Genomic DNA, 26,840 nt, shown 5'->3' with positions numbered 1-26,840 from the left:
GCAATGTCTTTGACCTAAGAATATCATCTAAAACATGTTCTTATCTATTTACTTCCTTCTTTTGTGCCATTACTAGTGTGGCAAATAAGAATTTTAGCTGTTGATTTAAAATATGAGGTATGAGTCCACTGTAAAGCCATTATGAGACCTTAATATTGGCCAGCACTGCGGCTCACTAGGCTAATCCTCCACCTTGCGGCGCTGCCACACCGGGTTCTAGTCCCAGTCGGGGCACCGGATTCTGTCCCGGTTGCCCCTCTTCCAGGCCAGCTCTCTGCTGTGGCCAGGGAGTGCAGTGGAGGATGGCCCAAGTGCTTGTGCCCTGCACCCCATGGGAGACCAGGAGAAGCACCTGGCTTCTGCCTTCGGATCAGCGCGGTGCGCCGGCTGCAGCACGCCGGCTGTGGCGGCCATTGGAGGGTGAACCAACGGCAAAGGAAGACCTTTCTCTCTGTCTCTCTCTCTCACTGTCCACTCTGCCTGTCAAAAAAAAGATAGAGACCTTATTATCTATTTTAAAAAAAACCTTCCAATTTCCCCATTAGCCCTATTCTGGTTAATTTAACTGGGAAGATGAAATACTGTTTGGTGATTTTTAGACCCTAGGACACATGTTCAATATGTGTTCTGTTGATTTTTCAGTAGAGCAGGGTGATGAACATGTTTCAATTAGCTATCGAATAATCTCTCTGAAATGCCTATGATTATTTATTCATGAGATCACACTTTCACTTTATTTTCCAACTCTGAGAAGATAAACCCAAGGGATTATACAATAGTTTTTGCTTGGAGCATTATTTTTCCAGTAATGACATCAGAGGTTAAATAAGAACAAGTGAATAGAAGTATACAATGACCAAAAATGACCAAGAAAGACAGTGACCTTATTAATTAATACAGTCTTTAATGTGTTTCATCAAATGAACTATGGGACAGATATTCTGGACAGAGGAATTGAAGACTATCAAGTTTGCATGGGACCACATTAAATTTAAAGAATTTAACAAAGCAAAATGATAAACTACAAAAGATAATTCAATAAACAGGGATGCTTCTTATAAATTAGCTAACAGGGCATTGTGGAGGTGTTAAGGAAATTGAAGGCAAGACGGATATTTGATTCATGACTTTGACATTGAATGGTGAGGAATTCTTGTGCAGAGTTCAACCTGTGTGAGTAAGCTATAAAAAGCAATTGATGAGACCTTGGCTGTTTACTTCACAGGGTTGTGAGGATTTCATTTAATTATGTACATGGAAGTGCCATGTCAATTGAAAAGCCTTAAACAAATGTGTAGTGTAGTGATTGTTCAGGGAAAATTGATTCTCATTAAAGTAATTTAGAGAGAGAGAGCAAGCTGTCCTCTGCTGGTTGACTCTCCACATGCTTGGGAGCTGAGGAAGAGAATCAGGTTCCAGAGCAGGGAATTGAACCCAAGTACTCTGATGTGGGATGCAGGCACCCTAACCTGCTGACCTATTTTAACTTTTATAGGAATAGTCGAACCATCAATCAACCAACATTTTAACCTATTTAAACTTTTTTTCTCATTTAAATCTATCAGAATGTTTCTGATTGCAAAAAACAGAAACCATAATTTGTTTACTATCTCACATTAAAGGAAGTCCAGTGATAGGGAAATCCTGAGGTTGGTTGATTTGTGAGTTTAATTATATATTAAAAGTATTGGCTTCTCCCCATCACTGACTTTGTCAACATTGGTAGTGACTTTTTCTTGGAGAAGGGTGTAAGGAGGGGTAAAAAGATGACTGCAACATTTCCAAGCATTCAAAATCTTCAAGAATTCTTGTTAAGTCACAGACTGCTGGCTCCAGAATTTCTGATTCAATAGGTCCTAGTGAGGAATGAGAATTTGTATTTCTCGTAAGTTCCCAGGTGCTGCTGCTGCTAGTGGGGCTATGGTTGGATAACTACTGAGACAAATCATCCTGGAAGGGGAGGAATGTCTGCAGATCACTTATAATGTTCATTGTAAAATATCCTTTACTGGGGGCACTGCATTGTGGCATAGGGGGTTAAGTTACCACTTCCAATGCCAGCATCCCCTATCTGAGTGCTGGTTCAGGTCCTTGCTACTCTGCTTCCAGTCCAGCTCCCTGCAAATGCTCCTGGGAAAGCACAGAGGACAGCCCCTGCCACCCATGTGAGACCCAGATGGAGCTTCTCACTCCTGGCTTTGGCCTGATCCAGACCATGCAGGTTAGAAATCAAGCAATTCTCTCTCTCTCTCTCTCGCTCTCTCTGCCTTTCAGATTTCAAATTTGCTGATGAAAGATCTTTCTCAATCTGTCTTTCCTTCTCTATCTGTTGCTCTACCTTTCAAATAAATAAATAATAAAATCCACATTTAAAAAAAGAATTTTTTTTTTTTTTTTTTTTTTTTTTTTTTTTTTTTTTTTTATCATTTGGACTATAACGGAGCTCCTTTTAGTCTCTTCAAAGGGCCTGATGCCTTTTCTCATTTGTAAGCTTCCTGTTCAAGATTCTGGGCTGGAACACTGCTCCTTTAGAATACCAATATTCCTGGTAGTTGACGTAGCAGTTTCTTAGAAAACAGTTTTGCAGTCATTTGAATTGAGGGCTGATTGAACCTGTTTGAGCCACAAATCTGCATATTGGCTTATTTGTTCTGGGCCTGTAGAAAGCTCCACATATCTTCATTTTCAAAATTTCCCCAAATATAGAATATTTGGCAATATTAAATTAATTTGTAAAATTTTTTTTTATTTATTTGAAAGAATTACAGAGAGAGGTAGAGCCGGAGGTGGGGGGATTCTTTCATCCTCTGGTTCAGTCCCCAGCTGAGCTGATCCGAAGCCAGGAGTCAAGAGTGTTTTCTGGGTCTCCCATGTGGGTCAGGGGCCCAAGGACCCAGCCATCTTCTACTGCTTTCCCAGGCCATAGCGGAGAGCTGGATCAGAAGTGGACCTCCCGGGGCTTGAACTGGCGCCCAATCTGGGATGCCAGTGCTGCAAGGCTTTAACCTGGTGTGCCACAGGACTGGCCCCTAAATTATTTTTCATATCTTCTGATATGGGCTCCACAAATACTATCTTTTATAATGAGAGAGTAAAATAAACTTTTCTGAAGGCATACTGTAAATGTCTCTAATTTTCCACCTGGTCTTTATTCGTAATGAAGAATTTTCTAACCTAAAGTTTTAACAATTTTCTTGTGTTCTAAAAACTATTTCCTGCCAATTTGTAATTTCCCTACTATACCATCTTTCTTGCAAAACCTATTGCCAAATTGTAATTTACCCTTCTCTGCTATCTATCTCAAAAGTCATCTCTGATACAGCTTCCATATTTTGTGCTGTGTACTCTGTGGGAGTTAGGGGTTTGTTTGCATGATTGGTCATGGCTGATCTTTGGGATCCACATGTTGCCTTGGGCTATTTTTGTGCTGTGTATCTCCCTCTCTAATTTATTATCCTAATGGCATTTTTGTGCCTTTTTTTCTCATTTAGTCTCACAATAGGAAGCACAGTGAAGAGAGATGATTTCTGCAGGGGGCATGGAGTACATGGGACAAGTTCAGGCAAAGATGCAAGCTTTGCAAAAATATTTGACTTCTAGAAAAATACTGAGGCAGAAAAGTCCAGTGTGAAATATGCCACTTTGGAGCTATGTAGAAATGTCAACTTTCCCAAAGCTCTCTCAGACCCCTGTGTGCAGGAGGATAAATGGAGACTGAAACGTTTCTGATGTGAAATTGAGAAAGCACGTAAATAAAGGGAGGAGGCCTAGGCTGTTAATGCCAACACAGTAGGGGACCCGCAGGCAGATTGTGAAACTTGTCCCACAGTTAAAAGTGGTAGAGAATGCTGGCTGGTGGCAATTTAACTTGCTTGTGTATTTTAAGGCCTGTAGCTTACAGGTAACCTGCTAGCTGTCTTGTCTAGGAATTAAGAGTAAATTCCTCCATCTGCAAAGTAATGACTGAAGACTGTGCTGGAAAATGACAGTGCTTTGTCTGGTGTTGATAGGCAAGCCGTCAAAAAGCACAGTCTCAGCTGAAATTTCCTCCATGCATGCAGGCAACCATCTCAACACTGCCATCTTTTAATTTCAGATTGTTATCTGCGCTCAAAATCTGGATGTGCAATTGTATCAGCCCTGGGCGGTGCTGAATATTGAACGTTTCTTGGAAATATTAGGACTCATTCCCACTCAGATCAAAATTGTCTCTGTTAACCCTTTTGTGGTTTTAGAAATGTTAATTTGTATCCTTTAAAAAGTCCCTTAATTCCTCTTTGCTTTACTGGAAAGCAGAAGCTCACGTTTTGGTAGGATTGCAAGAAGCAAGCCGTAAAGTCAAAGGTGGGATGATTTTGTTCATTCAACAACAATTATTTGTTTGTGATGGCCATTTCCCAGATTGCTCGTTAGTTCAATAGGTCTTTATTACATATTTACTATAGTCAAATGGTTTGGGACCAGAGGTGAAATACGCAAATATGGAAACTATACAGAATGGTATCTTTCACTTTTTCAATTTATTTGAGAGAAAGGTAGAGGAAGAGAGTTTCCCAACCTCCTGTTCACTCCTCAGATGGCCATCCACAGGGCAGGGGCTGGGCCAGGCTGGAGCCAATGGTTGAGCACTGAATCCAGGTAGCAGGAACCCAGTCACTTGAGCCGACACACTGCTTCTCATGGGGCACATTAGCAGGAGGCTGTAGTGAGGGGCAGAGTGGGGTAGAGAACAAGCTACTCTAAACAGGGATGCGAGAATCTTAATGTGCATCTTAAACTGCTGGGCTAACTGCCTGCCCACAGAAATGATACCATTAAATGGACACATCTGAATCTCAAAATACATCTTGGGGTTTATGGAACTTGGAATATGGTACGTTTGTTTTCCATGGAAATACTGAAGCCCAGAGTTGACGCTTTGACATGAGACTCACGCACATTTTGCTCTTTCTCCTTCCCTTTTTTTTTATCCTCAGTTGCACCCCTATATATTCTCATCTCCATTCAAGAAGAGGCAGTATTTCCAGAATCCCAAATAGCACCACAGGCTCAGGACCTGTTGAAAGGGGGTGCTGAGTCACACTGCAACTTCTTTAAAAATGAAAATTAAGAGTGTACATTAAATTTTCTACTGTAGTTTTTGTTGCTCAGTTCATGAAATCACTTCATGTTTAGAATGCTAGCAAGTATGGAAGAGGCTAGAACACTTTGTGGGTGATAAAATATTTGTAGAGTACTTGGAGATTTGCATCTATTAAAATCAACCAAACACAAGTAGCTCATATGTGAGCCCTTCAATTTTTATTCTTGCTTCCAACTTTTATTTTTCCACATGTTTAAAAATGGAACCAAGCAGATTTATAGCAATTCTAGACACTGATGACACTCTTTGCAATAAGAATGTACTTAACCCCAACTTGACACTTAGCATGTCTTTTATCCTATTGGGAAAATACATATAAAGTGCTGTGTTTTTATATCTTTAAATATTCGACTTTGGAAAAAAATTTCTTTTCTAGGAATTCCTTAACTATTAGCCTCTAGTACATTATAAAATGTGAAAAACAGTTTAAAAGAAGACATTAATTAGAGAACATATTTTAAAATAATCTTTTCACAGTTTTAGTTTATAAATCCTGAAGAACCATATATTCCTTTATTATCCAGGTTTACAAAAATGCCAGCTCTCAAACTGGATATTAAAAATAAGATGGCTTACATGGTTTGTTGAATAAAGCACAGCACAAATAAAACCGGAACCTCATCTGAAATAGTTCCCCTAAGCAGAGAAATCCCTTGTTTCCCCCATTGCTCATGTAACCGTTTTTTTTTTGCATCACGTGAATTTAATTTTGCAGGTCAACTATTCAGAATAAAGCGAGAGTAAAAAAAATTTCATAGCATAGAATTATAAGGAAGAAATAAGAGGAAACTTAGACACAATACATTTCATTGCTATCAAGTCTCTCGCTTATTTCTCTAAGATTCTTACACTTCTATAGGGCATATAATTTATAGCCTATTTTTACTTTGTCAGATTCCTTCCTCTCGGGAGGAAAAAGGTTAGTGTGTTGTGTATATATGAAATTTGCATTTACAGTATGCATATATTTGGTGTAGACAGCTACATAACAGTTTCATGGCAGGTTAGCCTGATCTTAGGAGGAGATGCTGGGAGAAATAATAGGGTTTCTAGAGTGTGTGCCACAGGCATTCCCCCCTGCCCTGGCTTCAGCAGTGTTAAATGCTATTTTCATACAATCATATACATACACACAACAAATAGAATCTTTCACATCATAGGATGTCCAAGTTGGTGTTAGGGATGTTAGCTCCTTTGGTGGGGGAGGCGCCCAGGTACAGACCAGGTACAGTCACTCTGTAGAGATATTAGAGATATGTTGACAAGGTTCAAGGATCAGCAAGTCTTTGGCTCAGCTGTCACTTCCTGCCACCATGCCTAGGAATGTGTGATATGACAAGGGATTAAGAATGAGGTACAGAACAATTATGGGGGAAGCTGGCCTTATCCAGTTCCTGTTTTGGTTTAGCCATATGAACTGAACTATAGCTTTCACAATTTAGACAATCACAGAGTAACATTTCCGTGTAAGTGACTTTATGTATAAACCACGGAGGTAGAAATCTTCCGGGGAGTTAATTATGGACTCAGTGTTAATGCCAGGGTACTGCAGTGCACAATAGATAATTCTGAAAAGTTGCTGCAGATGAAATATTTCAGCTAATTAAAGCAATTCAATAACACTTGATACAGTGAAGTTACTCTATTTTGTAACTCCATATATCAATAACATTTATCAGGCATTTCTCTACCTTCTATATTGCATAATTTCCTTAGACTTTCTTGCTATTTTAATATGATGGAGTGTCAAGGGTCGATAAGTACAGTAACTAGTACAAATTGATTACAACACTGGGCAAGAAATAGCACATCTGTTGTACAAAGGCTCTTAAGGCAACCACATAAGCATCTCTAACCACGTACGCCAAAGTGGAACCTAGATACTAACTCTTACAATAGAAACCTACTTGAGGCTTCGCCTTTGAAATTTAAAAGCGACCTCGCTGAGCAAAGGCTGAATATTTCTTTGAAAAGGGGTGAAACTAGAAAGTTATTTAGCATTTTTGATCCTAGACTATTTCAATTCCGTTAGGACCCAACAGGAAAACCACCAACCTGGTCCATTTATGTTCCGTGGAAGGAGTGGTTAGAGAACACACTGGGGTATGTTACAGGACCAGAGATAACGGGCGGATTTGCAAGGAATGTTCAGTGTTCATGGAGAAAACCACCTCTAGGATATAGTCTTTTGATCTGCCTAGGGTTCGTGAGGATGCGCACGCACTCAGCAGGTGTAGCTCTGCCCTCTAGTGGGTGTGGGACTTCGGCTCAGTGTCCGCTGTGTCTGGTCCACCAAAGCAGATTAAAACGAGCTGTTCATCAGAAGTCACGCATGAGGGGGTCGGAGTGAGGTGCCGAGCCAGTGAGTGGTCCACATGGCTAACACAGCTAGTGGCCAGAGGTGACGCCCGTCCTGCGGCTTTGACCGCTGGACGACCGGTTTTCAGTCTCTGGTTGCACACCTTCGAAATGAAGGGAAGGGGTCTGGACGTCCTCCCCAGAGCGCTCGGAGGCTTTCAGTACAAACCGGCGCGGGGCACACTCCTCACAGGGACGGAATCTGGGGGAGTGACCCCGCGACCACCATTCGCGCACGAGGGCGAGCAGCCAGGGAAGCGCTGTGCGCGCGGGGCACGCGAGGCACCGCTCTGAGCCTGCTGCCCGGTCCCTCCTCTCTGCGCTCGTCCTCCCCTAGCGTCGCCAGCCGAGATTGTGACGGCCGCCCCGACGCGGAGGGCTCTTCCTGCGGACTTTGTTGAGGGTATAGGGACCATGACTGCGCCCGTCCGCTCGGGCTGGCCCTGTGGCCGCCTCGTGAGAATGCGTGGCCCGTGCCATGGGCGGGCGGGTCTCCGTCCCTCGCGCCTAGCGGGTGGGTAAAAACAAGCAGGCACTGTCCCGGGGTCCAGAGCTGAGCTGCGCTAGGGCAGACAGGGGCCGGTCGAGGACCCTACCACCAAATAACCATGGGCTCAATGGCGCCCCTCCGAGGCCACCGCGAGGCCTCACTTCACTTCCGCCTTCCGGCCGGGAAGACCAAGTGCGCCTGCGCGCGTCCCTCACGGCGGAAGTGGCTGCGACCGAGTTTTGGGCCGCGGCGGTCCGGAGTGCGGGTTGCGCCGGGCGGCCGGCGGCGGGGAGGGGCGGAGCGCGGGAGGCGGAGGCAGGAGCACAGCAGCGCGTCCGCGCGAGTCGCCGGGCTGACCGAGACGGGCCCCTCACCTCCTGTCCTTCCCCTCCCCGCCCCCCCGCCCTCTCTCCGCTTCTCGCGAGTCGCGCAGGCTCCGGCTTTGTGCCGCCGCCCGGCGAGCGGCTCCTCTTCGCCCGAGGTCGCGGGGCATCCCCGCGAGCCCCGCGGGTGAGTCCTCGCGGTCCGGAGGAGGGGCTTTGGGAGGGCACCTGTGTTCCCTCCTGCCCTCATTTCCAGAAAGTTCCAGGCCCCGAGGGAAGGGGGCGTCCGGGGGGTGCTGTGGCCGGGGGCGTATCTCCGGACGCCGCCCGCCGGCGCGAGCTGGGCGCTGCGGGCAGCCGGGGGCGGGCGCGGGTCCGGGCCCCCGCGGCGGTGCTAGGCGGGGTCTCCCCGGCCGCTCCCGTCAGCGCCGCTTCTCCTGGTTTCTCTTGCAGATGCTGCTGCTGCTGGGGGTGGTGGGAGCAGCCGAGGGACGCGTGGCCGGGAGCGGGGGTGACAGCCTGGGATCCCGGGGGCTTCTCTCCCTTGTCCTCCTCCTCTCTGCACTCCCAGTGTGGCCGTGGCTGACACTAAAGACTTTGTAGCCACCAACCCGAGTGCAGTTTCGATGGAAAATGAAGGTAAAGGCCCCTGGCGGACGGGTTGCTACGCGGAGTTGAGGGTGTGGTGGTTTGCTTTTAAGTTGCCTGTTTTCCCCCTATTTTTTATCTTCGGGATTTAATTTTTTTCCTTTGCGGATGGAGTGTCCAGAGGTTTGCTTTTCTAGGGTACCTAGCTTTTATTTTAGTAACGTGGGGGGCGGGTATTTTGGGGATTAAGATTCTGTGGGTGACTGTGCTTGATTCTGTTTTCCTGAGACAGTCCTGCTTTCTTTAGCTAAGGGAACAGAAGGGAAGTTTTCATTTTAGATAACATCTATGCATACTGAAAAAGCCATTTGAAAGGACTCTCCGGAGGGGAAGTGGAGATGGAGGGAAGGGGGTTGACTGCTTCTCTCTATATTTGCATATCAAGTCTGGATGTGTGTGCCTGGATTCACTTATAAAAATGAAAATCATTTTTCTTTATCTCTGGAAACAAAAACTCATTGTTTTTCAGTTCATGAAAAGCAACTCTGTGTAAGGAAATCATATGAGGTGATATCCTTTCTTAAAGTTCCACCCTATTTCAAAACATCATTTAGGGGGTTGACAGTGGAACCTGTTTGGCCACGGTGCACTGTGTGGACGCGTTAGATTATCGTTTGCCTGTTACTTGATTCCTTTGGCCTCATTAAAATATTTAGTGCTTTTCATACACAATGCCAATTATTTTTTTTAATGATTTTTTTCCCCATCTGAAGCAACCACGTTTCTGTTTTTTTAATATTGACTTCAGACTTGCTTGTGATCATCTTTTTTTTTTTCTTTGTAACAGAGCTGTAAGATGTTAACATAGCAAATTACAGTTTTTCTTGCACCTTTAAGGTTTTTAAAATCTGAATCTAGTATAAGGAGCTGCAGTTGAGCTTGCTGGCTGCTTCTAATTTGTTTTTCCATTGTTGAGAATGTAGGCTTGATTGTCTAAGTAGGACTAGTAATTTTAAAGTAGATGTTTCCTATAGATGCTGTAATCTGTTTTGCTGTCTGAGACTTCTGGGATATGCAGGAAATATGATGAGAGGCTTGATTACATTGCCCAATTTCACTCTGGATGGATAATTGGTGGAAGACATTTTCTGAAATACTAAAGTGTGTAACTGCAGAGGAGTTACACTGTGTAATTGGGTCTTGAGAAACAGCATTTGAAAGCAGAAATGTTTTTATCTAGTAGTAAGAAAAATGACTTTTTTGAGCCTTTTCCCCCTTTGTCTTTCTGTTGATAGATTTAAGATGGGTAAATCCATTCTGCATTTGAGACAGATTGTTAAATGCATCCCTACACACCTTTTTTTGGTTACTAACATCTTAAATCACATCTTACACTTAGTGTCCATTTGTGAGCCTTTGTTTTCAGAATGTTGCCAGATCCGAGTCCCTTGAAGTAGGTGGATTTGTAGCTGTTGCTTTTGTTTCTTGATGTCTCAGGAAGAGCATGAGTTAGCTGACTACCATTATCTGCTGAGGAGGGAGGGGGTGGTTGTGAGATAGGTGATTGGTGCGTGCTGTCCCTGTTTTACTGCCAAATAAGAGTTTACCAATTCTTTCTGTCCCATTATTCTTGACCACCAAGAGACCATTTTAGTCAGTTTCTCACCATCACAACATTTTTTTCCCTCGTATTTAAACACTTGAAAGAACTTGTATAGAGCCTAGAAATTTTCAAAGTGGCCATCTTAAAATACATAGATTGAAGTCACTTGCCTTTTTATAGTTGTGTCCTTCTTTGACATGGTGTAATATTAATAGGTATGAAACAAAAATGGATCAAAGTCTTGCCATTGACCACTTAAAGCTGTGTGCCTGGAGGCAAATTGCCTGACATTTTTGAGCCTCCGTTTCCTCATGTATAAATTGGAATTGATCATGTTTAACTCACTGAGAGGATTAAATGAGAAACCCTGTGTGAATTCTCTTGGGAAGGAGGAAGGCTAGAGTTTAAGAGCATAGTTGTAGAGCCAGGCAACGTGATTGGAATGCTGGTTGCTCATTTAACATTATTGGCCTTATGCAGATTATTAAAGCTTTCTGTACATTAGCTTCTTTATAAAACAAGGATAACGATAGAAGCTACCTTATAAAGTTGTTGCAAGCATTTAGAACAGTATCTGGCAAATAGTAAGTGCTCAGTAAGTGCCTAGCATAAATAGTCTAACCCAGGTTTTGATGCATATTAGTTTGCCACATGGCACTCAATGACAGTTGAGTGTCAGAAGGGGGAATAGTAGTGGCCAAAATTCTTTGTATTGTTATTTGTGAAAATATGGATGGAATGAAGTAGAGGTGATTTCTATGGTGTTAGTGCTTAAAGCCCATAAAAAGAGGGCTCTACCAAGAAACCAAGGGACAGTGAGGAAAGAGACAGGCTTGGGTGTGAATTCTGCCAGGCAGTTTTTTCCTGTTCTGAAAATCTGACAAGTTACTATGCTTGTGAGCTTTCTCAGCTTTTTAATTTTCTCATGTGTGAATGGGATAGCACCTTCTTGAAGAGTTGATGGAATAGGTGAGTACGGGGTACTCAAAGTGGCCAGAACAATGGCTGACAAGCAGCTTGCTTGCTTGAGTGATTTGACTGATGTTGCTAACCCTCAGAGAAAGAGAACCCTCAAGTAGACTCGCAGAAAAATCGTCTCTCCAGCTGTGGGCCGTGCAGAATTGACACAGGCTCCCTCGAGCAGGAGCACGAAGGTCCTTAGGTGGTGACCATGTCTACAGTGGTTGTTTGAAGAGAAACTTGATTCATCCATGTGATTCCCTTCAGCAATGGCACTTTAGTGTCAATTCTTCTGAACCTTTCTCCTAGGGCTTATTTAAATTTTCGTAGTAAAACTTGACCAGTTTTTAAACCATAGACCCCAAGGTGCTTCATGAATATTTGGTGATCAAGCACTAGAAAACATTTGAAGTGCTGATTTTCTGGAATTTCAGGAACTGATCTTAGTCATTTTTTTTTTTTTTAATTTAAATTTACTTGAGAGAGAGCTCTCCCAGATCCTCCTCAAATACCCACAACAGCCAAGGTGGGCCAAGCTGAAGCCAGGAACCGGGAACTCAATCTGGGTCTCCCAGATGGGTGGTAGGGGTACAAGTGGCTGCGTCTTCCCCTGCTTGCTGCCTCCCAGGATGCGTTAGCAGGGGCTAGAATGGAGAAACCAGGTTCTCAAGTATGGGATGCAGGCATCTTGAAGCACTGTGCAAACCTCCCCTTTGTCTTCTGCCTCCCAGCACTTTCTACGTGTTTATCAGGAGTCTAAACAGATAGCACTTAGGAATGTGAGGTGCCTGTGGAAATGGTTCTTATATTTGAGAGGTCCCCTCTTGTGTGTTTAAAGAGGTGACTTAATAGAAAAGATTTTTAAAGATTTATTTATTTGAAAGGCCAAGTTACCTATCATCTAGAAGGGAAGGGATGGGGAGACAGCGATTGAGCGTTCATGTGAGTGCTTCCATCCACTGGTTCACTCCCCACATGGTTGGGGTTGCCTCAAACCAGAAACCAGGAGCCTCAGCCCCCTCTTGCACTTGGATTGAAGGGGTCCAGCTACTTGGACCATCTTTTACTGCCTTCAGACTCAAACCAGGATGCCAGCATTGCAGGCTTAATCCACTGTACCACAACACTGGCCCCATTAGGCCAGAATTTTATAGATAGTTTTTCCTCCCCTGTAGTAGATTTATTCTTCAGAATAAATTTGGCCTTTCCCATAGAAAAGCAAATATAAATTTAATGTGCATGAATTTATTTAATCCTGTCTTAAAAAATTACTTTGGCTATTGGATAGAGATAAAATGTTTAGGATTTCAGAACTTGGGTAATTTAAGGTTATAGGAAGAGTTAATAAGTCTAGAGAAGAATCCCCAAATCTCTTTAGATGGCATTTGAAAATGATAGTATTTGTATTTATAGTTTACTTTCTAAAATAGTTTCTTATTGAATTTCAAATTGCTAATCATCTAGCAGTGTCTCAAGAAAAGATTCTGTTAGGGTAGTTGGAGGAACTATAAGGAAAAAGAAAAAGGAAAAAAAAAAACACCCTGATTGTGTTAATTTAACTGGGACTGTATTCATTTAACTGGGAAATCAGGCTATAAAAATATTTGATATTCATCAGTGTGGCGAAGGTAGTTTATTTTGTTTACAGTTTTGTCAATAAAATAATCAGTATGCTTGAAAAAATTAGAAACAAGAGGTTGTATATTTGTCAGCATTTTATAAACTGGTATTTAAGCCGGAGGATGGGTACTGCAGAGAATATTTGGAAGCAGTTGAGTCCCACATACTTGATTTGTGTTAATGTTTCTATCATTTATTTAATGTCAGCAGAATTCAATTCTGTTAACTGAAGCATTATGAAACAATAGTTTCCTGGGGAATATGCTCCTAGGAGCCTGAGAGTGAAGTTTTTGGTGGGTGGGGGAATCTTCATGAAATGTGATCAACTTTACAAGGTTCAGTTTAGTTTTAAAGGTGGAAACACCATGGGGTAATGGTAAACTTAGCACGGATGAGTTTTAAATTACACTGTTGTTACATATGACATCTTAAAGATCAGTTCAACAGATCCTCCCACATTTGCTGTGTTATAAGAAATTATTTATTTATTTATTTTGGAAGATTTATTTGTTTATTTGAAAGAGTTATAGACAGAAAGAGAGAAAGAGACAGAGATCTTCCCCAAATGGCTTTAACTGCCAGGGCTAGACCTGGCCAAAGCCAGTAGCCAGGATCTTCCTCCTGGTCTCCCATGTGGGTGCAGGGGCCCAAGCATTCAGGCCTTCCCATGTAAATTAGCAGGGAGCTGGATTGGAAGTGGAGCAACCGGGACCTGAACCTGTACCTGTAAGAGATGATGGAATCACAGGCGGTGGCTTTACCTGCTATACCACAATGCTGGCTCCCTGAGTTCTGGTTTTTTTCTTTTTTAAAATTTATTTTGAAAGCGTGTGTGCAGGGGAGAGAGAGGTATTCACTGGTTCACTTCTTAAAAAGCTACAGTGGTTGGGTCTGGGCTGATTCACACCAGACACCACACATGGGTCTCCCACATCAGGGCAGGGGTCCAAGCAGTTGGACCATCATCTGCTGCCTTCCCAAGTGCATTAGCAGAAAGGTGAATTGGAAATGGAGTACCCAGGACTTTGATTTGGGACTTGGGCATTCCAAGTGGTATGTTACCTGCTTACCACATGCTAGTCCCTGAACTCTAATATTACTGTCATTTTATACAGAAAAGAATTTCTCAAAACAAAGTGACTAAGTTGATGTATTTTCTCTTCAATTATAGGACCAGTATGTATTTCCATTTTAAAATATATTGTCTGATTTCAAGCTTTAAGGTGTTATTGCCAAAGGTATAATTCTTAGAATTATGAGTAAATCACTCAAATTGTGTTGAATTAGATTACCTTGGTGAAACTTGTAATATACTAAGAAAAAATTTGAAATGTTTAGAGGCTATCATAGGTTGTGGACAGAGGGACAATATCCACAGAAGTTAGAAGCATTACCTTAACAAGTTTGTAAACTGGTTGTCTAATTCCATTGCATTCTTTTTTTTTTCCTATAGGCATTAGAGATATGTGAATTGGAATTATTTATTATCTGTTAATTTTTAGTACTTAAATAAGGCCATATGGGTTGACATTTGGTCATTTCATAAATATGCTAACCTAAACTTGTGTCTCCCTAGAGGAATTATAGGAATTTAGCAAGGTAGTCTTTTTTAGAAAGGACCTCCCACTAGGCCCACCTACTGGTCTCCTAGACACCACAATCAGATTAAATTTCCACCCAGTACCATTGGCCTATGACCTTGGGATTTAACCCTCTGCATGCCTGCAGGAGCCATGTCCTGTTAAAACCCTAACGTATACCCTTAATTTACAAGATGGACTTAGAGAGATTGATTTCTTCTGTTAGAAGAAAATTGAGGGAGATAGGTTTGTGTATATTAGAATGATGGGAGTGGAGAGTAGAGATGGGTAAGAAAGATGTTTTATTCCTGTGACTAGCTAACAGGGTATGAAGGTGAAGGTGAGTCAGATGACTGAATGGAGGTGACACTGTAGAGAAGTGAGCTGTTTTGGTACTGTTCTAGGTGGGTATATGGAAGGTCAGCCAGTCATGGTGTGAGTCTCATAAGGCTGTGTGTGGAGAGGTTTTAAATCAGTTGGGTTGGAAGTCCAGAGTTCAAGTGAACTCTTGTGACCAGAGACCCATAGGCTGTTCCTTACTCAGCTTGAACAGAGTTAGACGTCTGCCTATTGTTGATTGAATGAACATACTGGCTTTCTCACTCTAATTCAGTGGTTCTTACCTGGAATTGATTGACAACATCTAGAGACATTTTTGATTGACATCTGGGGGTAATGCTACTGACATTCATTGGGTAGAGACAGGAGATGGTGGGAAGCATTCTACAATATACAAGCTAGCCCCTGTTCCCCAAAGAATTATCTGGTCCCAACTGTCAGTGGTGGTAAGATCGAGAAACTGTTCTGGCCAAACGCAGGGAAGTTAACTATTCTAAGCCTTGATTTCTATTTTGTTTTATTTTAATTAGAAAAGTATTTGAGAAGCAGAGAGAGTCCCCATCATCTGGTTCACCAAACAAATGCCTGCAAAGGCTGGAGCTGGGCTGTATCAAAGCAGCCAGCTGGGAAACTCAGTCTAGGTCTCCCACATGGATGGCAGGAACCAAACTACTTGAGCTGCCTCTCAAAAATTTATTCAGGAAACTAGAATCAAGAGCTAGAGCTGGGTCTTGAGCCCACATGCTCAAATATGGGGCACAGCCATTTTAACCATTAGGCTAAATGCTCTTTCTCACTTTTATTATTTTTAAAGATTTACAGAGAGAGCGAGAGAGAGAAAATCTTCCATCTGTTGGTTCACTCCCCAGATGGCTGCAGTAGCCACGGCTGGGTCGAAACCAAGAGCTTCATCTGATCTTGCACATGGGTGGCCTAGACCCAAAAACTTGGGCCATTTTCCTCTTCTGCTTTCCCAGGCACATTAGGAGGGAGCTGGATTGAAAATGGAGCAGTGTGGACAGGAACTGGCACCCACATGGGCTGCCAACATTGCAGGTGACAGCTTTACCTGCTATTCTGCAACACAGGCCCCTCTGGCTTTCTTATAAAGGGCTGATCTTGGCAATGTCTCAGTTTTGTAGGATTAAATAGAGCCACATGTGTACAAATGACCGGTGTGAAAGAGCCAATTGGCAGGGCCGGCCCTGTGGCGCAGTGGGTTAATGCCCTGGCCTGAAGCGCCGGCATCCCATATGGGCACAGGTTTGAGACCTGGCTGCTCCACTTCTCATCTAGCTCTCTGCTATGGCCTGGGAAGGCAGTAGAAGATGGCCCAAGTCCTTGGGCCCCTGCACCTACGTGGGAGACCTGGAAGAAGCTCCTGGCTTCGGATCAACGCAGCTCAGGCCGTTGCTGCCAACTGGGGAGTGAACCAGAAGATGAAAGACACTTCTCTCTCTCTCTCTCTGTCTCTCTCTCTCTCTCTCTCTCTGTCTCTCTCCGTCTCTCTCTCTCTCTGTCTCTCCTCTCTCTGTGTAACTCTGACTTTCAAAATAAATAAATATATCTTAGAAAAAAAAAGAGCCAATTAGCAAATGCTAATTTATCTTACCTTACTTGATAAATTAGATATGGGGATATTGTTTTTTGGTCACTGTCCTTTTCACTTCTAATCTCAAGACTTCATGTATTTTTCTGAGAAATGAAGGGCTACCCAGGAAACTTAACGGTAGCTTTTTATTAATGCTTTTCTCATGTTTTTATCCAATTATGATTTTGATTCTACTTTAGTCAATGACATTAGACCCTTAATTTTGCTGTGTAGCCTGTAAATAAGTTTTAAATATTTTCTGTTGCTTTCAGAACTGTTTGTAACTAATTTTATTGGTCTTCAGAGTCAAGATTGAAGTGTTTGAATTGTTTCTTTTGGAAAATGCCAGACCTCCCGTGTCTGTAATGCCCTTTTCCTTTTTATCCATTTATAAAATTGTAAGCATATTCCCTGAAGTAAGACTTCTTCCTTGCATTTATTTATTAGGGTCTTTGTTAAGTGGCTCTTTTTTTTTTTTTTGCTTGTCAAGCAAAATGTCAGTGTTACCACCAGTTCTTTCACTGGTACTGGGAAAGTGCCATTTCTAGCACCCTCCCCTTCAAGATGCATTCCAGTCAATGGCAAAGTGTGTAATGTCTCTCTATACCTATATAGTTGTGTGATGTTCTCATTTTAGGGAGCCACTGGAAATCCTTAGGTGCCGTCTCTTTCCTTTTAGGAAAAAAAACAGTTCAGTTTTGCCATATCTTTATTTCCCCATCTGTTTGATGGGATTGACATAGGTAATGGTGCTTGAATTTAGTGAACTGTTTAGTAGACTCTTATTAATGTTTGCTAATTGCAGATATAATTTAGAGGTAGCATTCTTCCTGTTTTTCATATTAAACTAAGATTATTTAAATATACTATTAAATAGTTAGAAAAATTAGCTTTTGAGAAAAACCATTTAAAGTGGGAAATAATGTGTATATAGTGGCATAAGTAGCAAAGAAATTCTCATTTGCAGGGCCAGTGCTGTGGTGTAGTAGGCTATGCCTCTGCCTACAGCTCTGGCTTCCTATATGAGTACCAGTTTGTGTCCTGGCTGCTCCTCTTCCAATCCATCTCTCTGCCTGTGGCCTGGGAAAGCAGTAGAAGATGGCCCAAGTCCTTGGGCCCCTGCACCCACATGGGAGACCTGGAGGAAGCTGCTGGCTCCTGGCTTTGGATCCACCCAGCTCTTTGCAGCTATTTGTACCGTGAACCAGCAGATGGAAGACCTTTCTGTTTCTCCCTCTCTTTCTCTCTAGTTCTACCTCTCAAATAAATAAAATCTTAAAAAAAAAGAAGAAATTCTTATTCACCTTAAACCTTTAAACCTATAGGATTCAATGACACTAAATTTTATCCAAGTATAAACTGCTTTTAAAGGTTTATGTTGCTTCATTGTCTTTGTAGACGAAATATATTTAGCGTGTGAAGGGTGATACAGCAATTGTCTTTGCCTTCATAAAGGCTTGATTTGCCATTGCCTGTAAAATTAATCTTACCCGTTAACTGCTTTATGAAATGAATGTAATTGGTCATGTGGATGTACTAGAAGGCAGGAGAGATTCTACCACTTGTTAGTACAGTTAGTACAGTAGCAGAGATTTCATGAAAAGTGTTATGTCTAATGGAGTAGGGCCATTTTTTCTGTTCCCAAAGTTTGTTTGTTTATTTGAAAGGCAGAGTGACAGAGAGGGGGAGAGAGAGATCTTGCATCCTCTGGTTCATTCCCCAAATGGTTGCAACAGTGAGGTTGGGCCAGGCTGAAGCCAGGAGTCTGGAACTCCATCTGGATCTTCTATATGGATGCAGGGCTCAAGCACTTGGTCCATGTTCTCTTGCTTTCCCAGGCTTATTAGCAGGGAGCTGGATTGGAAGAGGAGCAGCTGGGGTTCAACAGGCACCCATATGGGATGTAGGCGTTGCAGGTGGTGGTGGCTTAACCTGTAGCATGTTGTCCTCAAGGATTTTTTTTTTTAAGGATTTATTTATTTATTTGAAAAGCAGAGTTTCAGAGAGGAGGAGGCAGGGAGGGAGGGAGAGAGAGATATCTTCCATCCACTGGTTCACTCCCCAGATGACCATAGCGGCCAGAACTGAGCCAAGCCAAGCTGAATTCAGGAGCCAGGAGCTTCATCCGGCTCTCCTATCTGGGAACCGGGGCCCAAACCCTTGGGCCGTCTTCCTCTGCTTTTTCCAGGCCATGGCAGGGAGCTGGATTGGAAGTGGAGCAGCTGAGACTTGAAGTGGCACCCATATGGTATGCTGTTGTTGCAGGCAGCGGCTTTACCTGCTGTGCTACAATGCCATCTCCAAGGAACAGTGGCTCACTCCTCAAATTCTGCAATAGGCCTGGCCCAGGCTGAGACAAGGAGCTGAAATTCCAGGTTTCCTACTTTGGTGGCAGGGACCCAACTGCTTGAGCCATCATTTGCTACCTCACAGGTTGTACATTAGCAGGAAGATGGAATCAGGAATGGAGCTGTGGCTCAAACCAAGGCACTCTGATATGGCATATGGGTGTCCCAAATGGCATTTTGAAGGCTAGGTCAAATGCCATCCCCATGGCAATTTTTCTGTCTGTTGGTTTTTGCTGGCAGCAGTTAGAACTGTGGAGTGAGTTTAGTGATGGTTTTCTATTATCCTCATTCCTACTGCACTTAATAATTGGAATTTTACTGTTAAGGAAGTACTCTCCTTCATTTACTAATTATCCAAGCGGTTACATGAATTCATGGATATTTATTTTACTTTACAGGTTAAATCTAATATTATCTTACTGCTTAAATTCTGCTAGTTTTGGTTGTTGAAAGCACTTTTGTATTTGCTGCTCTGTCCTTTTTAGAGTGCTTTCACATTTTGTGAGTACCAGTTTACTTCTTTGGTACCACAAGATATTCATAATGCATCTTGTTACTTTTCCTGCTTATACCAGCCATGAAATTAGCCATTTTTCCAAAGGAGCTGGGTTAATTTTGTTGGAGAACAGTAAGTAGAAACCAAGATCTTGGTGTCAAGTATGCTTGATGCTTTTTGGATGTCATTGCTTCGTGGTCTTCTCAGTACATAGAGCTAGCAGCGTACGTATAGTAACATGCATGCACACACACTTTTATTTCCTTCCCTCTTATAAATAATTAAGACTGTGAATGCATACTGGTTCTGCCAGTTCCTGTCTTCTACCACAAGATTCATTCTAGTCTTTTTCCCTCTTCAAGCTTTGTCCCTTTTCTTGTTATTACTTTTCCTTTTACAAAGGTGGAAAAATTGGTTCTTATCCCTAGTGTATTGACTGTGACTTGTTCAATTGTAGTGCATGCATACTAAAGTACTTTCAGAATTGCTAACTCGTCCCCCTGTGAGAAACCATTTTTAAACTGGAGTACGATGTTTGTCTTTAGCTTTATATTAATAGATATATTCTATTTTTCAAGTAACTTGGCTTTTTTTTTGTTCCCTATGTACTTCTGTATGGTTGTACTACTCATTTGTAATACAGTTATCTTTGTTTGTTACTGCTTGTATTGTTTTAGATTCATCCAACATCTTGTTTGATTTAAATTATTTCTTAATTTTTTGTAGTAATGTTGACCATATTCCTTCTATTTATCTGTAATGAAGATCTGTTCTTAAAAGGACTGAATTTGCTTCAAGTTATATATACTTACTATTGTTTGTGTGTTAGCAGTTAATTTGAAGGGAGCTGGGCTTTGGCAGTCCACCTCTTGGGTGTGCTTTTTTGGTTTCTTAGTTACAGCTTTCATTTCTGCATCTACACTTGGGAATTTAAATCAGCTTTGGTCCTGTAACTGTTGGTGCTTAAAATCTGTCCACCAACTAAATCTTTGTTCTGGAGGTAGTTTTTGAGTTACCAATAAGGCAAGCACTAATTTCCTTATTGCTGTGATAAATCATAAGTAAGTTATTTTGCAGACCCTGTCCTTGACTTTTTTGGAAGGGGGGGCTTATAATTCATATGCCATGAAATTTCAACATTTTAAAGGTACAATTTAGTGGCCTTTAGCATATTCGCAAAGCCATATACTGAGCTAATTTCAGAACATTTTAATCATCTCTAAAAGAAACTCCTTGCACATTAGCTGTCACTTCTGTTCTTCCACCTCCTTAGCCTCTGGCATCTACTGACTTGCTTTTTGTGTCCATGATTTTGGACATTACATATAAATGGAATTATATAATATGTAACTTTTTGTGTCTGGCTTCTTTCACTTTAGCATAACGTTTTCAAGGTACATCTATGTTTTAGCATGTATTAAGACTAAGTCTTCTTATAGTTGAATAATTCCATTGTAAGGGTATACCACATTTTGTGTATATTCATCAGTTGATGGACATTGGTGTTGTTTCTGCTTTTGGACAATTATAAATGGTAGTGCTGTGAATATTCATGTACATGTTTTGTGAACATCTGTTCAGCTCTTTGGTAGTTTGCTCAGGAATGGAAGTGCTGGTCATACAGTACTTCTCTGTTTAGTGTGTGGAGGAATTGCCACAGTGGCTGAATCACTTTCATTTCCATGTGCTGTATAATGATTCCAATAAATTTCCCCACATCATTCATCTCCCAAACTTTTTTTTCCAAATTGCTGTACTAGAGGTTTCTTACAATGTGAAGTTGGTTTCACATTGTAGTTTCAATTTTCATTTCTTTAATGACTAATATCAAGTATCTTTTAAGGTACTCATTAGCCATTTGTGTATCTTTGGAGAAATGTCTATTCGAATAGACCATTTTGATACTTTTTTAAAAAAATTGTAGGAATTATTTGTATATATTCTGGATACAAGATAGGAATGCATTCTATAACTGTACTTATACTAGCAAACAAAAACTTATATGAGAGTGTTTGTTACATCAATAAGACCCTTATGAGAGATAATGATTTGCAAGTACTTGTTCCATTCTATGATTTGTCTGTATCTTTTGTATCACAAGCTTTCAAAATTGTGGTAAGCACATCTGTATTTTTGTTGTGTTGTTTGTCTTTAGGTGTTATGTTTAGGAAACCATTGCCTGATTTGAGGTGACAAGGATTACTTCTAAGAATTTTATAGTTTAGTTTATAGTTTATAGTTTAGTTCTCTCCCTGGATACATTGAGTTAATTTTTGTGAATGGTGTGAGGTAAGGGTCTAGCCTTCATTCTTTTGCATGGAATATCTAGGTATAGCAGCGTCATTGGTTAAGAAGATTATTTTTTTCTCCATGGAGTTGTCATGTTAGAAATCAATTGATCATGAGTTACAGATTTATTTCTACACTCTTAGCTGCATTCCATTGGTCTATAAGTTTATGCTGTAGCCAGCACCACACTATTTGGTTATCATAGCTTTTTTATTTTTTATTTTTTATTTTTTTATTTGAAAGAGTTACACAGAGAAAGAAGGAGAGGCAGAGAGAAAGAGAGATAGGTCTTCTAGCCACTGGTTCACTCCCCAGTGGACTGCAATGGCTGGAGCTGTGCCTATCTGAAGCCAGGAGCTTCCTCCAGGTCTTTCCATGAGGGTGCAGGGGCCCAAGGACTTGGGCCATCTTCTACTGCTTTCCCATACCATAGCAGAGAGCTGGATTGGAAGTGGAGCAGCCAGGACTTGAACTGGCACCCATATGGGATGCTGGCACTGCAGGTGGTGGCTTTACCTGCCTTTATCCCTACCATAGCTTTTGTAGTAAGTTTCAAAACTCTGTGGCAAATGAGAACCCACATTTTCTTTTTCTTTATTTCTTTTTAAAAATGTTTTTAAATTTCAAGATGCTTTGTTCTGGATCTGTTGCATTTCCATATGTATTTTAGAATCAATTTGTCCATTTTGTAAAAAAGACACTTGGGATTTTCTTAGTTATTGCATAGAGTTTGTCTTTTAATTTGAGGATATATTTTTATGTAGGTACAAACATAAGATCTTTATGAGTATTTGAATATCACCTTTTTCAAAGGGAACCATACAAAATGGATTTAAAAGCTTATGTTAGTCTTATCTTAGACTTCCCTTACACCCTCCTCCTAAAAGAGTGGAGGAAGAAATGGATTTTTCAATACATGTTATAGGTATAGCTAGCTATGGTTTTTGAAAAATGTAAAACTGGAATTACCAAAGCTTTTTTTTTTTTTTTTTTTTTAACAGGTTTATGTTACTTATTTGAAAGGCAGAGAGAGAGGGAGGGAGGGAGGGAGGGAGGGTAGGGTAAGGTAGGGTAGGGTAGGGTAGGGTAGGGTGGGGTGGGTAGGTAGGTAGCTAGGTAGATAGATATCTTCTGTCTGCTGGTTCAGTCCCCAGATGGCTACAGCAGCCAGGCTAGAGCCAGGAGCTTTATCCAGGCCTCCCACATGGGCACAGAGGCCCAAGTATTTGGGCCATCCTCTGCTGCTTTCCCAGGCACATTAGCAGGGAGATAGATAGAAGAAGTGGAGTAGCCGGGACTTGGGTGCCCATATGGGATGGTGGTACTACAGGCGGCAGCTTTACCCACTGTGTCACTGTGTCAGCCCCACACTGAAGGCTTTTTAAAAAACTAAGCATGAAGTGAAAATTCAAAACAGTAGTGGTAAAGATTGAGAGAAAAATCAGTAGGCAGATTGCAAAAACAAAGAGGCAAACACTTGAAACAAATAATAAAGGACTGTTCTGCTACAGAAGACTTTTTTAAATCTCAGAGTATATGAAATAGCTAATAACTTGCAGGGAAAAAAGACAAAAGAACATGAACAGGCAGTTCTCAGAAAAAGACTGCAGGTGGCCAAAAGATATATGATAAGGTGTTCAATTTCATTAATGAAGAAATGCTAATTAAAAGAAAATAAGAATTTTCTACTTATCAGGTTGGCAAAGATGAGAAAGTAGGGTGATACCTAATCTTGTCTACATTGCAGCTGCTGACTATTGGAAATTTCATTTGACACAGTTCCTTTAGTGTTCAATTCAATGGTAGCTATCAGATTAAAAACCATACTCAGTGATTTCACTTCCATGAATGTGTCCTGTATTTGTGCTTGCACAAAGAGGTTGGTACAAGGTTGTTAACTGCAGCAACACCGGTAGTAGCAAGTGGTGGAGACCAGCCTACATTTCATCAGAGTTGGTTAACGTTGATAAAGTGCTGTGTGAACCTCTGAAAGGAATGAGGCATATCACAATGTGTGGTGACATAGAAAGAGTCCAAGATGTGTTGGGTGAATAAAGCAACATGTAGTTATTTTGTGGTTCTGTTTGTAATTAAAACCAAAACCAAACATACTTAGATACATATCTGCATAGAAAATGGCTGGCAGTGTACAGAGAAACTGTTAACAGAGGTTTCTCCTGGAATGAAAGACTGGGAATTTCATTAAACCCTTTTTTATTACTTTATTAAAAAACAAGTTCTCATTTTTCAAAAAAAAAAAAAACCATTAAAAATGACTTAGTATAATTAAAGCACTATTCTTTAAGACTGAGAGATTTGTTTTTTTTTTTTTTTTTTTTACTGTCTCTTGATTATTTTGTGTATAATCCCCGTTGGTCTTCAGAGGTAAATGGATTTCTTGGTGATTTGTGTTGCTCTACTGAAAATGGATTAGAATTAGCTCTTGGGTACAAACATTTAATAGCATTTAGATCTTTTGTTTTATTCCTAAGCATTGTAAATATAAGAGAAAAATATGATTTAGCTTTTTTTTTTAAAAAAAGATTTATTTATTTATTTGAAAGAGTAACACAGAGAGACAAGAGAGAGATCTGTCTGCTAGTTCGCTCCCCAAATAGCCACAACAACCAGAGCAGGGCTGATCTGAAGCTTGGAGCTTCATCCAGTCTCCCATGTGGGTGCAGGGGCCCAAGCACTTGTGCCATCTTCCAGGCACATTAGTAGGGATCTGGATCGGAAGTGGAGCAGCTGGGACTCGAACTGGTGCCCAAATGGGATTTTATTTGCTATGCCATAGTACTGGCCCTGTGATTTATTTTTTAAAAAGATTTATTTATTTATTTGAAAGTCAGAATTATACAGAGAGAAGGAGAGGCAGAGAGAGAGGTCTTCCATCCGCTGGTTCGCTCCCTAATTGGCTGCAACAGTGAAAACCACGCCGATCTGGAGCTAGGAGCTTCTTTTGGGTCTCCCACGTGGGTGCAGAGGCCCAGGGATTTGGTTCATCTTCTACTTTCCCAGGCCATAGCAGAGAGCTGGATCAGAAGTGGAGCATCTGGGACTCGAACTGGCACCCATAGGGATGCTGGCACTTCAGGCAGCACGGCTTTACCTGCTATGCCACAGCGCTGGCCCCAATGACTTATCTTTAAGAGTTGTGATTGTATTGGCTTTTAATTCATCAAATGAGCAATATTTAAGTGTTGGTCTACACTGGAGCCAGAGTATGCCATGGTTCCCTGGGCCCAATCTCTGGAATTTAAGGTTCAGTGTAGAAGGTAGCCATTACACAGTATCTCCCTTGGTAGAGGTTACTAATTCATGGTCAGAAACCTGAGTGCCACAGGCAATAAGGAGGCAGTGAGACCCCCTTATACTTTGCCAGACCATTCCTAGGCTCTTTAGTGCTACAGAGGACCAATTTTCTACCCTATATAAAAATGGCATCAGTATAAGGGGACTTCAAAAAGTTAAGAAAAATCCAGTTAAAAGATAATACACATTTCTCACAAACTTTGAATTACCCTTACGTTCTCTCCCAGAAAAGCTTTGGTGATTGGAAACATCTGTTGATGCTGGTCCTGTCCACAAGGAGATGATGTGGTTTACCAATTCTTAAGATGTTTGAAGGTGCCTGTCATATTCTCTTTATTTAGAGATCTTTATTGATGTTCAGTAAATGGGTCAGGCCCTACCCTTCGTGATTCTTTAGGCCAAATACTCCTGACTTCTTCCACCAATCTCCTTGGGACTTAATTTTCAGAAATGTCTCCGTGGCATGCCATGCTTTGAGCATGCTCTAATGATACCCAAGCTGAACATAGACTCCTCAAGGTGTGCTTGTGTTGTGGGCTCATTACTCTTCTGGACTTGAATCTGACCTAGGGCAGTTCAGGATGAACCTTTTTAGCAGTAAGGTTTTACTGAGAGTAGTTTTATGAGGTCAAGCTATCCACATGTTTCTGTGAATTATTCTAGAGCCTTAGCATCTGGTCCTTTAGTTGGTTTTTGATTAGTGGGTTTCCAGTTTTCTCTCTAGTAAGTATATATGAGTGCTTTTGTAATTGCGGGAGTGGTGGTTTACTGATTGATGCTACCTAGTTGGTTCGGCCTGATAAGCCCATTTGAATTTTGTTTCAATTATGAGGAAAGGTGGCTTCTCCTTTCTACCCTTGAGTTGAGGGCATCTTGTATCGGTGTGTTATTAAGGTGTTTATCCATGATGCTGATAAAATATTAAATAGGATAAAGCTTAGTACTATACCTAGTGGTCTTGAGTTACTAATACTGCTGGCTCAAATTTTCCCTGGTTGGCTGTGTTTTCATTGTACTCAAGTGACAGAATTTATAAAACATCTTTTGTAACAGAAGACTCTATGATCTTAATAGTGTTATCCCACATACTGGGATAAAGTGCTCAGTGTTTTCAAAAATTTCAAAACTCTTCTCCCATATCCGTGATCTTTTCGGTGTGCGTATTGGGGCAAGAGGGAGTGTAAGGTGCTAAAAAGCTTCTTTGTGGCAAATTTGCTTTTGTTATAAAGAAGCTTTGTTCTTAGATCTAGTGCCCCTGTACTAAGATTAGTCCTCTGAACTTGATTTCCTTTGAAGTTTTTGGATTACTTCATTAATTTAAATAATTTAAATATAGTGTGATAGTTAGGGAAGGGCTTTTAGAGTTCTTTGCTATACCATTAATAGTTTTGTTAATTCTTTTGGGAAAATTAAATTCTTTAATATTTAAAAAATTTAATTAACTTGAGAGACAAACAGAGGGCTCCCATATGCTCGTTCACTCCCCAAATTCTGGGGAAGGCAGAAGCCAGCAACCCCATCCAACTTTTCTGCGTGGGTGGCAGGAACCCAACTACCTGAGCAATCTGTCTCCTAGGTTGCACATTAACAGGAAACTGGAGTCAGGAGCTAGTGCCAGGAGTAGATTCCCCAGGTACTCCTACGTGGAACAGAGGCGTGCTAAGCGATGTCTTAACTGCTAGATCAAACGCCTGCCCTGTAACTTCTTTAATCTTTAATTTTCTCATCCATAAAATAGAAAAAGTGATAATGCCTCTTTCAAAGTATTTTCTGAGGGTTACATGAAGTAATAAAGTA

The 26,840-nt window shown here is 41.4% G+C and overlaps 1 protein-coding gene across 4 annotated transcripts in view; it reads left to right on the top strand.

Annotated features, from left to right (window-relative positions):
• ATP2C1 (ATPase secretory pathway Ca2+ transporting 1) overlaps nt 1–26,840 on the top strand; it is a 136,900-nt gene that overhangs the window by 20,820 nt on the left and 89,240 nt on the right. Inside the window, exons 1-2 of one of the 4 annotated variants that reach the window (XM_017346719.3) lie at nt 8,205–8,501; nt 8,768–8,953. The exons of 2 other annotated variants lie outside the window; for them this stretch is intronic. In XM_017346719.3, the coding sequence (XP_017202208.1) occupies nt 8,948–8,953 (6 nt within the window). In that variant the 5' untranslated portion in view covers nt 8,205–8,501; nt 8,768–8,947. Of the gene's footprint in view, nt 1–8,204; nt 8,502–8,767; nt 8,954–26,840 lie in introns of those variants that run through there. One more of the 4 variants, XM_017346721.4, reaches the window with a different exon arrangement.

Source organism: Oryctolagus cuniculus, chromosome 4 (assembly GCF_051225735.1).
Source record: "Oryctolagus cuniculus isolate XC-2025 breed Fujian yellow rabbit chromosome 4, ASM5122573v1, whole genome shotgun sequence".
NCBI classification, from domain to species: domain Eukaryota; kingdom Metazoa; phylum Chordata; class Mammalia; order Lagomorpha; family Leporidae; genus Oryctolagus; species Oryctolagus cuniculus.
Note: the sequence above shows the minus strand (reverse complement) of the source record. Positions and strands in the feature narration are given on the sequence as shown.